Genomic DNA, 15,499 nt, shown 5'->3' with positions numbered 1-15,499 from the left:
CCGGGGTTTGAAAGTTTAGCACGTATATGCTTTACGTTTGCAGATCTTTTGGCGTAAACCCACTTGTTTGTAGAGCGCCAGGTTGTGGAAAAGGCGTAAACGTTACGTGATTGTTAATGGTCTGCGTGCAACGTGCGGTGTCGTTTAGACTGCGTGCTCTGGCCAAGACGAAGGCAAATCAACAGCTACAAACGTGAAAAGCGGTGAAACGTTCGTTCAATTTTTCAAGAGAAATGCTGTTTTAATTGAGGGTGCACCAAGAGTATTTTCAACACAAAGCAGTTTCCTTGGAAGGGAAGGAGGTGGGTTCTTCGCAACTAACGTTAAACGATTGCTAGCGTTCATTGTTTGTTGTGTAATTTTTCCGGTCGGTTAGCTTGCTAGCTATGCTATGCTAGGCTAATACCAGCAGTAGGAAGTATCTTCTATAGCTGCTGGCTAGGTTAGTAGGTAGCCTAGCTAAACTCAGATTTTTTTGTTTTTGTGAAATGAACTTGTCCTAAAAATATTGTGCTAATATTGCTCATTGTATTCTGCACACTTGTGTAATCAGAAAGTTCTACTGGAATGTGATTTTTGTTCTCAAACTCGTACATTACGGGCCCATTTGTTGATGTGCGCGCGTGCCACATGAGTTAGCTACATAGCAGCACCACCTCCTGAAAGTAAAGCATTTTGGAGATCTAGATGTTATGAAAGACGTATCAATAAATTTGGCAAGCTAGTGATTTTAATTGCTTTTACCCAACTAGTTGGTCTGCTGTAGTCGGTATAGATGCACGTTTGTCTTCTCTGGTCACGTATTCCTTTGTAACATTATAGATTTGAGGCGCCATGGCAGCTGCCTTCCCCTACAGAGGTGTTCCCGGAGGAATGCCACCAGGGATACCCCCTCCAGTTCAGGTCCCAGACTACATGTCAGAGGAAAAACTGCAAGAGAAAGGTGTGTTTAATAACTGGGAAAGAGTCATTTCTACTAATTGTTTTGCTATATTTGATTAGGTCTAACAACACGCTGTTTCTTCTAATTCTTTAGCAAGAAAATGGCAGCAACTCCAGGCAAAGCGCTACTCTGAGAAGAGAAAGTTTGGGTTTGTGGATGCCCAGAAGGAGGACATGCCACCTGAACATGTCCGCAAAATCATCAGGGACCATGGTGACATGACCAATAGGAAGTTCCGCCACGATAAGAGGGTCTACCTTGGGTAGGATATTTTGTTGCATCTTCAAGTTCATATTTGCATACATTCAGACTAGCAAGACCATATGGCATTGTCAAAACTCCCCCTTACCTTTTTCATATAATTTCAGAGCCCTGAAGTACATGCCCCATGCTGTTCTGAAGCTGCTTGAGAACATGCCCATGCCCTGGGAGCAGATCAGAGACGTGCCTGTGCTCTACCACATCACAGGAGCCATTTCCTTCGTCAATGAAATCCCATGGGTCATAGAGCCAGTCTACATCGCCCAGTGGGGGTAGGTCATGGTCATTCAGCTGTTACTGACTTATTCTTTCACACATTCCTATTTCGACTGTAAAAAAAAGATGTTAATTTCCTGTCAACTCAACTTTTTCTGTCTACATATTTCCTCATTTGATGACAGTGCCATGTGGATCATGATGCGTCGTGAGAAGAGAGACCGTCGGCACTTCAAGCGCATGCGCTTCCCGCCCTTCGATGATGAGGAGCCTCCTCTGGATTACGCCGACAACATCTTGGATGTGGAGCCCCTGGAGGCCATCCAGATGGAGCTGGATGCTGACGAGGACTCCCCGGTGGCGGAATGGCTGTATGAGCACCAGCCGCTCAAGGACAGCACCAAGTGAGTGAGGCTCGAAACGAGACCTTTCATTGCACATGGCTGGGTATAATATGTGCCGAGTGCATGTACTTGATGTAAATCCTAAAACGCTAAACTTCATTCTTCCCCGTCCTCAAGGTATGTGAATGGCACCACATACCGGCGCTGGCAGTTCACCCTACCCATGATGTCAACTCTGTATCGTCTAGCTAACCAGCTACTGACAGACCTGGTTGACTGCAACTACTTCTACCTGTTTGACCTCAAGGCCTTCTTCACTTCTAAGGCCCTGAACATGGCCATCCCCGGAGGACCCAAGTTTGAACCCCTTGTCAGGGACATCAATCTCCAGTGAGAACTCAAATCATTATTTAAATTAAATAATTTAACCTAAAACTATTTAAGGACCTATATATTTGTACTAAATATGGAGAAGCTTGAGATAATTGTCCCATAACTAACCCTTTGCCTCTACCTTGACTCAGGGATGAGGACTGGAACGAGTTCAATGATATCAACAAGATCATTATCCGGCAGCCAATCAGGACAGAGTACAAGATAGCTTTCCCCTACCTGTACAACAACCTGCCGCACCATGTTCATCTCACCTGGTGAGCAGAACGAGACCCAAGCAGTATTCATGTTCATAGCTATAATGTCATTTCCTGTTTTGGTGTATTCTTCATGACTCTTCTTGCTGCTCTGCAGGTACCATACCCCAAATGTGGTGTTCATTAAGACAGAGGATCCGGACTTGCCAGCATTCTACTTTGACCCCCTGATCAACCCCATCTCCCACAGACACTCTGTCAAAGTAAGCTTGCTTTATAAGCAGCCTCCTCTCCTTGATGCAACATGTTTATTTTCATGTATGATTTCCTAAATGGACCTCCTACAAAGGCGCACTTGCATTGGTTTGCTTGCTCGTGCGTAAGAAATGGAGTAACATCAACATGAATGATGATTTGTATTACCGGCTGCATCTGCATTTGGTTTCTCATCATTCAGACACCCCCCCCCCCCCCCCCCCCCCCCCCACAGTTTTCAATTATGTCTCAACAGACATTGTTGAGAAAAACAAATTTCGAGTTTGGTTCCCAGTGTTCTAGTTAGGGTGTACTCATAACCAACCTCTCAATTCTAAGAGCCAAGAACCTCTGCCTGAAGATGACGAGGAGTTTGAGCTGCCCGAGTACGTGGAGCCCCTGCTGAAGGAAACGCCCCTCTACACAGACAACACAGCCAATGGGATTGCACTGCTCTGGGCGCCCCGCCCCTTCAACTTGCGCTCTGGGAGGACCAGGCGCGCCATTGACATCCCTCTCATCAAGAACTGGTAGGCAGACATTTTGGACATTGGGTTGACATGAATGCAGTAATTAAATCAGTGTTCTAGTATATGCAGGCTTTATGTCACAGACTGGGTGTCTGTATCTTGTTTTTTTTTATTTTGCAAATGTAATCGAAGATGCCAGATATTCAACCATAGTCCTAACTAAGTGTGCACTTCCTGTCGTAGGTATCGTGAACACTGCCCCGCCGGCCAGCCAGTGAAGGTGCGCGTGTCCTACCAGAAGTTGCTGAAGTACTACGTGCTCAACGCTCTCAAGCACAGACCACCCAAGGCCCAGAAGAAGAGGTGAGCAGCGATACATTTTTTATCAATTATGGAAGTTGAAATATCAGATGGATTGTAGAGTGATTGACAAGACATCTGAAAATAATAATTCCCCCCCTCCCCCCACGATTTCCAGGTACCTCTTCCGCTCGTTCAAGGCCACCAAGTTCTTCCAGTCAACCAAGCTGGATTGGGTGGAGGTGGGCCTGCAGGTCTGCAGACAGGGCTACAACATGCTCAACCTGCTCATCCACCGTAAGAACCTCAACTACCTGCATCTGGACTACAACTTCAACCTGAAGCCCGTCAAGACGCTCACCACCAAGGTATGGAGCGATCCAAGTTTTTCTTTTTAAGCCCTTATTTGTACCCTGCAGTCAGTGCTCTGTGTTGTTGTTGTCATTTGTGTGTTTGGATTACTAGCCTGGTATAATGTAGGCCTGTGTGGTTTCTTTCTCTCCTTCAGGAGCGTAAGAAGTCCAGATTCGGAAATGCCTTCCATCTGTGCAGAGAGGTGTTGCGTCTCAGCAAGCTAGTGGTGGACAGCCACGTGCAGTACAGACTGGGCAACGTCGACGCCTTCCAGGTGAGGGGCACTTATTTACATACTGAACTGTACTGTTTTTACAAAGAAAGCTTCACTGTGGTATTGAGGAAGCAAATGGCTAAGGTACACTGCCTCCCCCCATCTCTGTAGCTTTCAGATGGGATTCAGTACATCTTTGCCCACGTGGGCCAGCTGACAGGCATGTACCGCTACAAGTACAAGCTGATGAGACAGATCCGCATGTGCAAGGATCTCAAGCATCTCATCTACTACCGCTTCAACACTGTGAGTACACGTACACACACTTCATTTGTGTTCATGTAAAAAATCTAGCGTATTCACAAGACATTGTAGCCAAGGTACACAAGTACTACTTGTGTGAAACTAACATTTTTATCCTAACCGCCACCATAACCATGGCAATTACTACGCCCACCCTCATGTTGGGTGTCATTGTATGTTCCCAGGGCCCTGTGGGCAAGGGTCCAGGCTGTGGCTTCTGGGCACCGGGCTGGAGGGTGTGGCTCTTCTTCATGAGGGGCATCACCCCTTTGCTGGAAAGATGGTTGGGCAACCTGCTGGCCAGGCAGTTTGAAGGTATGACCCCTTTTTTCACCTGACTTGAGTAAGATACTTGAGAATAGGAACTTTAATCTGTAACAGAATTTATTTTATGACATCTGAACTCATAAGCAGTAATATGATCGGTCATTTGACTACAACCCCCATATTCCTGCCTGTAAACAGGCCGTCACTCCAAGGGTGTGGCCAAGACTGTGACTAAGCAGCGAGTGGAGTCCCACTTCGACCTGGAGCTGCGTGCTGCCGTCATGCACGACATCCTGGATATGATGCCTGAGGGGATCAAGCAGAACAAGGCCAGGACCATCCTGCAGCACCTCAGTGAGTCCTGGAGATGCTGGAAGGCCAACATTCCCTGGAAGGTAAGATTTTAAATAGTCAGCCTATTGTTCCAAACGTTTTGTATACAGTGAATATTTCTTTCCGGTCATTGAGTATATACTGATCACAAACACGGACCCTGTTTTTGACCATTCTCCCACTCTACTCTAGGTGCCAGGCCTGCCAACCCCCATCGAGAACATGATCCTGCGCTACGTGAAGGCCAAAGCGGATTGGTGGACCAACACAGCCCACTACAACCGTGAGCGAATCAGGCGTGGCGCCACAGTGGACAAGACTGTGTGCAAGAAGAACCTGGGCAGGCTGACCCGTCTGTACCTGAAGGCGGAGCAAGAACGACAGCACAACTACCTCAAGGTACAAACACCTGTCCTTGTACACATGCAGGAGCTGTAGGTGGGTTTTCCGGGTTTTAAACAGGCCAATGTCTCCCTCCAGGATGGGCCGTACATCACAGCTGAGGAGGCTGTGGCCATCTACACCACCACGGTACATTGGCTGGAGAGCAGACGCTTCTCCCCCATTCCTTTCCCCCCACTGTCCTACAAACACGACACAAAGCTGCTCATCCTAGCCCTGGAGAGGCTCAAAGAGGCTTACAGGTAATACCATCTATTGTGTTAATTATTCTTTATTTAACGAGAAATATACCCTCTCAAAATGGTCTCTAATGGGATGTTGTGTTTGTGTTTCAGTGTGAAGTCCAGGCTGAACCAGTCCCAGCGAGAGGAGCTGGGCCTGATCGAGCAGGCTTATGACAACCCCCATGAGGCCCTTTCCAGGATCAAGCGTCACCTGCTCACTCAGAGAGCCTTCAAAGAGGTTGGTGCCCTTTCTCACTGTGTTATTGTGTTCAGGGGTATGCCACGGTTTACCTTCTATTGAGTTTTATCTAAACTAAAAGGGTAGAGAGTAATCTCCTGTTTTGATCACAGCAATCACCCATGTCACTCCCACCTGTCTCAGCCAGTCCCTGCTGTGCTCTGTTCCCTGTGCTCTAGGTGGGTATTGAGTTCATGGATCTGTACAGCCACCTCGTGCCCGTGTACGACGTGGAGCCCCTGGAGAAGATCACGGACGCCTACCTGGACCAGTACCTGTGGTATGAGGCAGACAAGCGCCGCCTCTTCCCACCTTGGATCAAACCAGCAGACACAGAGCCCCCACCACTGCTGGTCTACAAGTGGTGCCAAGGTAAGGACTGGGAGGGAAACTCTTTAAGGTGACTATGCATATGTGAGCTTTGGTTTCAGTTGTATTTGTTTGGTAGTCATTGCTAAACACACTGCAACCCTCAATTCAGCTGCCCTCATAACAGGTTGTGATGGGTACAGAAGGCAGAGGACTGCTTGGAGCTTCAGTTAAGTGCATTCGACTTGTGTTTTTGTCTCAGGTGTCAACAACCTGCAGGATGTGTGGGAGACCACAGAGGGCGAGTGTAACGTGATGCTGGAGTCGCGCTACGAGAAGATGTATGAGAAGATCGATTTGACGCTGCTCAACAGACTGCTGCGTCTCATCGTGGACCACAACATTGCTGACTACATGACAGCCAAGAACAACGTGGTCATCAACTACAAGGTGAGTAGAAGCAGGAAGACCATCTGAACTGGTGTGGCACAAAATCACTGTTGTATCATTGTATTGGACGAAAGTACAAGTGGTCTATTTGTCTTTAAAAAAAAAGACTAGTATTCTTACTTTATATAGATATATTGCCTACCAGGCAAGATGTATTGGGGTAACACAATTACCCTCACCATTTGTTTGAAGTAGAACCATATTCCTCCTTTCCCCCCAGGACATGAACCACACCAACTCGTACGGCATCATCCGTGGGCTGCAGTTCGCCTCCTTCATAGTGCAGTACTACGGCCTGGTCATGGACCTCCTTGTGCTTGGCCTGCACCGCGCTAGCGAGATGGCCGGCCCCCCACAGATGCCCAACGACTTCCTCAGCTTCCAGGACACGGCTACCGAGAGCGCCCACCCCATCCGCCTGTACTGCCGATACATCGACCGCATCCACATCTTCTTCAGGTAACATCAAATAATCCAGAAAAGTGCTGGTTCTGCATTGAAGACGTGGAATCAGTCTGGTGCTTCAGGAGAATAGGTTGGGATACATTTGTAACCTGTACAAGGTAGAAGATGTCCTCCTTTCCCCCCCCCCAAATACATCTTTATCTCCCGTCCACCATCCCAGGTTCACTGCAGACGAGGCCAGAGATCTGATCCAGAGATACTTGACAGAGCATCCTGACCCCAACAACGAGAACATCGTGGGCTACAACAACAAGAAATGCTGGCCCCGTGACGCCCGCATGAGACTGATGAAGCATGACGTCAACCTGTGAGTCCCTGACGGAATTTGTTTGTAGAACCTTCCGTCTTCGCAATTTATTATCAATAACTGAATGCACTAACATTTCCACGTAGTCAAAGGCGTCTCTCCATCTGTTAAAACCTTTCAGTGGCCGTGCCGTGTTCTGGGACATCAAGAACCGCCTGCCTCGCTCCGTGACCACGGTACAGTGGGAGAACAGCTTTGTGTCGGTCTACAGCAAAGACAACCCCAACCTGCTGTTCAACATGTGCGGCTTCGAGTGCCGCATCCTGCCCAAGTGCCGCACCAGCTATGAGGAGTTCACCCACAAGGACGGTGTTTGGAACCTGCAGAACGAGGTAGGGTTTGTGATCAAATGGGTGGAATGTTGGGAAAATCAAGGAATGGGAAGTTTTACCTGCCGAGTAGTTTGTTTCCACTTGATGACATTTTGGTGTGCGTGTTTCTAGGTAACCAAAGAGAGGACGGCGCAGTGTTTCCTGCGTGTGGACGATGAGTCCATGCAGCGCTTCCACAACAGAGTGCGTCAGATCCTCATGGCCTCAGGATCCACCACCTTCACCAAGGTTTGCCTTTCTTCCATGGCGCTACTTTAGGTTGTGGCACGTTTTGGTGAACACCTGGGTATATATAAATTACTTCCCCCATTTCCCTCTCCAGATTGTGAACAAGTGGAACACAGCACTGATCGGCCTGATGACATACTTCCGAGAGGCGGTAGTCAATACCCAGGAGCTGCTGGACCTGCTGGTCAAGTGCGAGAACAAAATCCAGACCCGTATCAAGATCGGCCTCAACTCCAAGATGCCCAGTCGCTTCCCCCCTGTGGTGTTCTACACGCCAAAGGAGCTGGGAGGTCTGGGCATGCTGTCCATGGGCCATGTGCTCATCCCCCAGTCTGATCTCAGGTAAGCTAGTGACCAAACGTTTACTCTCATCATCAGGAGATTGAGTAGGTTTTCTACCATCTGCTGTACCCGCCGGCATTGGATAACTATCAAAACGATATAAAATAATTTCTACGGTTTGAAATGAGATGTTCGTTCATTATGATGATGATCTGGGATTGAAAACACGCCATGACACCCTTGTGTGAATGCGCTCCTCCCTAGGTGGTCCAAGCAGACAGACGTCGGCATCACTCACTTCCGTTCAGGTATGAGCCACGAGGAGGACCAGCTGATCCCTAACTTGTACCGCTACATCCAGCCCTGGGAGAGCGAGTTCATCGACTCCCAGAGAGTGTGGGCTGAGTACGCCCTCAAGAGGCAGGAGGCTATCGCCCAGAACAGGTACTGCACAACTCGATTCATCAAACTTTATAAGGTTATATTTCAGAAACCTGTCTAGTGTTATGGTTGGGTTCCATAAGAGTTGTTAACCTTAAAAGCTAATAACTCTGTGAATGCTTCAGGCGTTTGACTCTAGAGGACTTGGAGGACTCGTGGGACAGAGGCATCCCTCGTATCAACACACTCTTCCAGAAGGACAGACACACCCTGGCCTACGATAAGGGCTGGAGAGTCAGGACTGACTTCAAACAGTACCAGGTAACGGGCAGCATTCAAATGACACAATACATAACCTGAACCTTGATATGTATGCATTTTTTGTTAAACTGCTGAATTACAAAGCCTAATGCCTTGTCTTTATTTTTGACTCAAGGTTCTGAAGCAGAATCCGTTCTGGTGGACTCACCAGAGACACGATGGCAAGCTGTGGAACTTGAACAACTACCGAACAGACATGATCCAGGCCTTGGGTGGCGTGGAGGGCATTCTGGAGCACACCCTCTTCAAGGGCACCTACTTCCCCACCTGGGAGGGTCTCTTCTGGTGGGTCAACTTAATACTGCATGTCTAGTGCAGAGCACCACAACTGGAGGCAGGCTTTCAGTCTTCTGTTTCTAACTTATTCAGTAGTCACTCTGAATCTCCACATTATGTACTTTACAATGATTGAAATTTACTAATATTCCAGTATTTAGAAAGGTTGAATAATGAACAACTTATTTCCATCCTTCACTTCTCCACAGGGAGAAAGCCAGTGGCTTTGAGGAGTCTATGAAGTGGAAGAAGCTGACCAACGCCCAGAGGTCTGGTCTGAACCAGATCCCTAACCGTCGCTTCACCCTGTGGTGGTCCCCCACCATAAACAGAGCCAACGTAAGGGGATGAAGGCTGTGTCAGAATGGATTTGAACATGCATGTTTGTCTGACCTTCCAGTTTATAAATGGAAGGATTTGGCTCCTTTTGATTGTCTGCCAACTCTTTGGTGTTAATACTTAATGGTTTGGTCCTCTCTCGCACGCTTGTAGGTCTACGTGGGTTTCCAGGTGCAGCTGGATTTGACTGGCATCTTCATGCACGGCAAGATCCCCACTCTGAAGATCTCCCTCATCCAGATCTTCAGGGCTCACTTGTGGCAGAAGATCCACGAGAGTGTTGTGATGGATCTCTGTCAGGTAAACCTTCATAAGGAGTTGCACCAGTCCAAAGATTTGAGTGTTTCATAGGTCAGTGTTATCACATACAAATACACCTACATGCTGGTCTTTAGTTTCTTCCATGTGTGTTGTTCAGGTGTTTGACCAGGAGCTGGATGCCCTGGAGATTGAGACGGTCCAGAAGGAGACCATCCACCCCAGGAAGTCCTACAAGATGAACTCCTCCTGCGCAGACATCCTCCTCTTCGCCTCCTACAAGTGGAACGTCTCTCGTCCTTCCCTGCTCGCAGACTCCAAGTGCGTACAAGACTTGATGCTTAACACTTACTTGCCATGAAGTTTGCGTAGAGGGATTGGTGGAGAATGTGATATATTTATCATGTTAACGTAACCTTAAAGATATGACTAATTGACATTTTGTGATTAAAAGGAAGTGAAACATGCCTCCCATGTTACACAGCAGTGCATTATTTTTGTGTCTGTCGGTGTACGAGTTAATGAGAGCACTGTCCTCTCTCCTCTTCAGGGATGTTATGGACAGCACCACCACCCAGAAATACTGGATTGACATTCAGCTCCGCTGGGGTGACTACGACTCTCACGACATTGAGCGCTACGCTCGCGCCAAGTTCCTGGACTACACCACCGACAACATGAGCATCTACCCGTCTCCCACCGGAGTGCTCATTGCCATCGACCTGGCCTACAACCTTCACAGGTTAGCAATTAGCTTGTTAGCAATGACTCCACCTGGCCTACAACCTCAACAGCATTGCTCTGATGTCTGACTTCAGTTGTGATATTAATGTGTGCCGTGGATTTCTTTTTGTCTGGATGCTGGTCTTGCTGCAGAATCAATTGCCCTTTGTAGACATAAATAAATGCATTAAATGACCAGTGAACAGAGCATGATTAACCTACTTTAGCTATAAGCCCTTGACAAATTGAACAAATAGTAGTGACCACTACTAATACACAAAGCATGGACATCATTAGGATTTATTTACCTTCTAATTCTGAATATCTACTTAACATTGTCTACATCTATCCCCAGCGGCTATGGTAACTGGTTCCCTGGAGGCAAACCCCTGATCCAACAGGCCATGGCTAAGATCATGAAGGCCAACCCAGCCCTGTACGTACTGAGGGAGCGCATCCGCAAGGGTCTGCAGCTCTACTCCTCCGAGCCCACTGAGCCCTACCTGTCCTCCCAGAACTACGGAGAACTCTTCTCAAACCAGATCATCTGGTTTGTGGATGACACCAATGTCTACAGAGTCACCATCCACAAGGTGAGGAGAAGGAGGCATCACCTGTCATAGGTTTTAGACTTGTCACTATTGTCAACATGTTTCATTAAACTCCTATAACGTTTTCACATTTATTTTGGTATTGGTCCAAGACTAGGTTATGACATGTTTTTGGGAACTCATTTCAATGCCACAAGAAATGTATGGGTCTTGATAATACCTCACACGCAGACATAACTATTTAGTAATCTTACTTTGTCTCTTTGTAGACCTTTGAGGGTAACTTGACCACCAAGCCCATCAACGGGGCCATCTTCATCTTCAACCCCAGGACTGGTCAGCTCTTCCTCAAGATCATCCACACCTCTGTGTGGGCGGGACAGAAACGTCTGGGACAGGTATACCCTTTAGTCCACAAGCTAAATAAATGTGTTATTTTTCCACTATTTGAATTTTTCCACTATTTGCTTATTACCCTATCATCCATCTATGTGTAATCATCTAACCAAGTACTATATTAATCTTTTTTTATTTCTCCTGTGTCTCTGTAGTTGGCCAAGTGGAAGACTGCTGAAGAGGTGGCAGCTCTGATTCGCTCCCTCCCTGTGGAGGAGCAGCCTAAACAGATCATCGTGACCAGGAAGGGCATGTTGGACCCCCTTGAGGTGAGACCTGACACTGGAAGAACTGGGGACCATTTTAGATGACAGAGAAAATCATATTGAACATCAATATGATTGAAAAAGTTTTTCCTTGTCTGTGCATCTTTACATCTGTGGTATTCTAACCTGTGCTCCCCTTCTACACCACCTCTTTAGGTCCACTTGCTGGACTTCCCCAACATTGTGATCAAGGGCTCGGAGCTCCAGCTGCCCTTCCAAGCCTGTCTGAAGGTGGAGAAGTTTGGAGACCTGATCCTCAAGGCCACTGAGCCTCAGATGGTCCTTTTCAATCTCTACGACGACTGGCTGAAGACCATCTCCTCCTACACGGTGAGGGCTGCTCCACCAGCTGTGAAAGCATCATTAGGGATGACCGCTTTTTCCAATGACACATTGTTACAACCAGGGTGTGTTCAAATGGGTACAGATGGAGATAAATGGCAACTTCTAAAGAAGTTGCTTGTTGGTCCACAACCTAATCCTGCTACATCCCATCTTAAATGCTTTTAAGAACCATATTAACCCTAGCTTTTTCTTTATACTTGTTTGACCCTCTAGGCCTTCTCCCGTCTCATCTTGATCCTGAGAGCGCTCCATGTGAACAATGACCGTGCCAAGGTGATTCTGAAGCCTGACAAGACCACCATCACAGAGCCCCATCACATCTGGCCCACGCTGACCGACGAGGAATGGATTAAGGTTGAGGTGCAGCTGAAAGACCTCATCCTTGCCGACTATGGCAAGAAGAACAAGTGAGTTATTCCTTAGGGATGTTCATAAAGTATGCATAAGGTTACATAAACCTGTCTTAAGCATTTGCGGGCCATCTTGTTTTTTACCACTGAGGTTATTAACTTGAAAAACATGCATCTTCCATTTCCAATAAAAAGACTGGTTTTGTCATGAAATAAATTCTGTTAACGGTGCATTTATGATCATGAATGTACTCTAATGTAAACGTATTCAGCGGTCCCTGACATCCACCCTCCTCGTTCATCCCCTCAGCGTGAATGTGGCGTCCCTGACCCAGTCTGAGATCCGTGACATCATCCTGGGCATGGAGATCTCCGCCCCGTCTCAGCAGCGGCAGCAGATCGCCGAGATCGAGAAGCAGACAAAGGAGCAGTCTCAGCTGACGGCCACGCAGACACGCACCGTCAACAAGCACGGAGACGAGATCATCACTTCCACCACCTCCAACTACGAGACCCAGACCTTCTCCTCCAAGACTGAATGGAGGGTCAGGTAAGGAGGGGATTTTGGAGAAGGCACAAGACTTGGTGGATTTTTTGTTTGTTACATTATTACATTATTTATTTTTTTCACCACACTAAAATTAATTGATTGGCCTCCTCCCACAGGGCCATCTCTGCAGCCAACCTGCACCTAAGGACCAATCACATCTATGTGTCGTCTGATGACATCAAAGAGACAGGCTACACCTACATTCTGCCCAAGAATGTGCTCAAGAAGTTTATCTGTATCTCTGACCTGCGTGCCCAGGTCCGTACACGACCCTATAGAACTACTTTGACCAAGTTAACCTCAGCTGAGACAATGGCATCTGTTACTTTGATCTATTGTTAAATGTTAATGTTTGTGTGTGTCTCTAGATTGCAGGCTACCTATATGGCACCAGTCCCCCTGACAACCCCCAGGTGAAGGAGATCCGCTGCATCGTCATGGTGCCTCAATGGGGAACGCATCAGACTGTCCACCTGCCCAATCAGCTGCCTGGACACGAGTACCTCAAGGTCAGATGCGCATGCGCACTAACACACACACACACACCGCACTCCTAAACAATAAACAAACCGGCCCTATCACTGGATCCTTATGTTACACCTCATATATCTCTCTCTCTCTCCTCTTCCTCCCCCTCTGCAGGAGATGGAGCCCCTGGGCTGGATCCACACTCAGCCCAACGAGTCCCCACAACTGTCCCCCCAAGATGTGACCTCACACGCCAAGATCATGGCCGACAACCCTGCCTGGGACGGAGAGAAGACCATCATAATCACCTGCAGGTAGTACTCACTCATCAGTTGGTCCAATTTATTTTGTATGTCTTGTCTGCATTTAAGTTGACAGGCATCATCCAGATCAGTGTGCTCTAGATCTGTATTAGTATTTCACAGAATTTCTGTCCATAATCAAATCAATAATGTTTATATTTTCCCTAGTTCAGAACACAATAACTCGGTAGCTCCACTTTCAAATTCCCACACCCACATGCGTCACTATAACTGTCCTCAAAATGCTTAACCTGTGCTAACCTACGTATACAAAAAACTCCTTTCAGCTTTACCCCAGGCTCGTGCACACTCACCGCCTACAAGCTGACGCCTAGCGGCTACGAGTGGGGAAGACAGAACACAGACAAGGGCAACAACCCCAAGGGCTACCTGCCCTCCCACTATGAGAGGGTTCAGATGCTGCTGTCTGACCGCTTCCTGGGCTTCTTTATGGTGCCTGGCCAGGTGTCCTGGAACTACAACTTTATGGGTGAGTAAAGGCATTTTAGATGACATTGTGAATCTCCGCTTCAACAGCAGGGGGAAGCTTTTGGTTAGTTGCAAAGTTATTTTCTACTTTGCCAGCTTAAAAACATGCACTTGTGTAATCTGTGGAAATATTTAGTGATTTATAAACTCTCATGAATTGAAACCCAATTAAGATGCATGCAAAACCTTTAAATTCAACCCTTGAAAACCTTTCATTAACATACAATTAGACTGTGCCATGACATGTGAGACATCCTTATGACACATTGTTTTCCCTTTCAGGTGTTCGCCATGACCCCAACATGAAGTACGACCTTCAACTGTCCAACCCAAAGGAGTTCTACCATGAGGTCCACCGACCTTCGCACTTCCTCAACTTTGCTTCGCTGCAAGAGGGCGAGGTGTACAATGCAGACCGTGAAGACATGTATTGCTAAGGGAGACCACACCAGGCTACCATCTTTGTATTGAAGATATTTGTATGGGGACCTTCTGAAAATTGGTCCATTTGTGATATAAGCATTTGAGCATTTCTACCAATTTTATGAGACAATTGGAAGTCAGTGTAGGGCCACTTAAGTTGGCATTTCTGTTTGTTTCCTAATTTTTTACATGTATTTTGTTATTTACAAATGCCCTCTTTCCCTCACAATTGGTTTTCGGCAAGGCGTTCACATGAGATCTCTACAGCCTGTTTTGATTCATGCAGCTTATCTTGGACACAAGTGAACTGGTGTTGTATCTTGTAGTTTATATAGATGTGTAATTTCTTTTCATAGGGGATAGAAAACGCATTTTCCCAGGTAGAAACAAATGTAATTGAAAGTGACATTAGTCCGTTTTTTTACGCTAGCAATCATTACCCGTATGCTATGTTGTGCATTAATTGTGGACACTGTAGTTTAAAGGGTCAAAAATAAAGAACTTTTATAATAACCATTGCCTCAAGATTTGTGTCTTGGTGATTGTTGTTTAAAAGTAATTTTGTTTTGGCAAATAACATCAAAATTACTTGATTGTTGTATTTCCAATATAGGCTTGAGGCTGCTCGTTTTGGCTGCAGTTTATTTAAATTGTAACGTGAATAGGCACTTGAGTTCACGTGTGGCTACACTATAGAACACATTATCAACTTCCATAATGTTCGAGGATATCAATCGCATTTTCTTCTTTGCTCAATGATCAACTGTAGAAGTGTAATATCCTCATTTGCCTTGCCATAAGAGGAAATACAATTTGCATGCGCCGTCACATCCATTAAAGCACGGTTGACCTGGTAAGCCAAGCCTCTGTTATAGAACGGTCATGCTCTTCGGTTGTGGTGTACGGGAGCGCACTCGTATTACATTGGTCAGAAAAGTAGGAGGGTTTTGTATTGAAAAACAAGTGAGGGAGTC

General features: G+C 46.7%; 1 protein-coding gene across 1 annotated transcript; it reads left to right on the top strand.

Annotated features, from left to right (window-relative positions):
- Positions 1–166: 166 nt before the first annotated feature.
- Positions 167–15,038, top strand: prpf8 (pre-mRNA processing factor 8). Its single transcript, XM_067247072.1, has 43 exons — positions 167–302; positions 823–943; positions 1,037–1,205; positions 1,312–1,476; positions 1,606–1,824; positions 1,942–2,154; positions 2,289–2,414; positions 2,512–2,617; positions 2,949–3,139; positions 3,323–3,442; positions 3,558–3,747; positions 3,888–4,007; positions 4,119–4,253; positions 4,436–4,565; positions 4,716–4,912; positions 5,043–5,249; positions 5,331–5,494; positions 5,588–5,714; positions 5,894–6,086; positions 6,286–6,473; positions 6,694–6,932; positions 7,099–7,245; positions 7,367–7,577; positions 7,689–7,805; positions 7,900–8,147; positions 8,352–8,531; positions 8,654–8,789; positions 8,905–9,074; positions 9,275–9,404; positions 9,558–9,704; positions 9,823–9,983; positions 10,213–10,404; positions 10,741–10,978; positions 11,206–11,334; positions 11,488–11,601; positions 11,755–11,928; positions 12,157–12,350; positions 12,604–12,843; positions 12,960–13,101; positions 13,212–13,352; positions 13,486–13,625; positions 13,901–14,103; positions 14,385–15,038. The coding sequence occupies exons 2-43, from the start codon at positions 835–837 to the stop codon at positions 14,537–14,539; spliced, it is 7,017 nt and encodes a 2,338-aa protein (XP_067103173.1). The 5' UTR covers positions 167–302; positions 823–834; the 3' UTR covers positions 14,540–15,038.
- Positions 15,039–15,499: the final 461 nt, after the last annotated feature.

Source organism: Osmerus mordax, chromosome 11 (genome assembly GCF_038355195.1).
Source record: "Osmerus mordax isolate fOsmMor3 chromosome 11, fOsmMor3.pri, whole genome shotgun sequence".
NCBI classification, from domain to species: domain Eukaryota; kingdom Metazoa; phylum Chordata; class Actinopteri; order Osmeriformes; family Osmeridae; genus Osmerus; species Osmerus mordax.
Note: the sequence above shows the minus strand (reverse complement) of the source record. Positions and strands in the feature narration are given on the sequence as shown.

Bases quoted from the DNA above. Each gene is read 5' to 3' on its own strand.
- prpf8 (XM_067247072.1), top strand. From the start codon at position 835: ATGGCAGCTGCCTTCCCCTACAGAGGTGTTCCCGGAGGAATGCCACCA. The intron at 11,335-11,487 runs GTATACCCTTTA...GTGTCTCTGTAG, and splicing joins GACAGAAACGTCTGGGACAG to TTGGCCAAGTGGAAGACTGC. The intron at 11,929-12,156 runs GTGAGGGCTGCT...TTGACCCTCTAG, and splicing joins AGACCATCTCCTCCTACACG to GCCTTCTCCCGTCTCATCTT.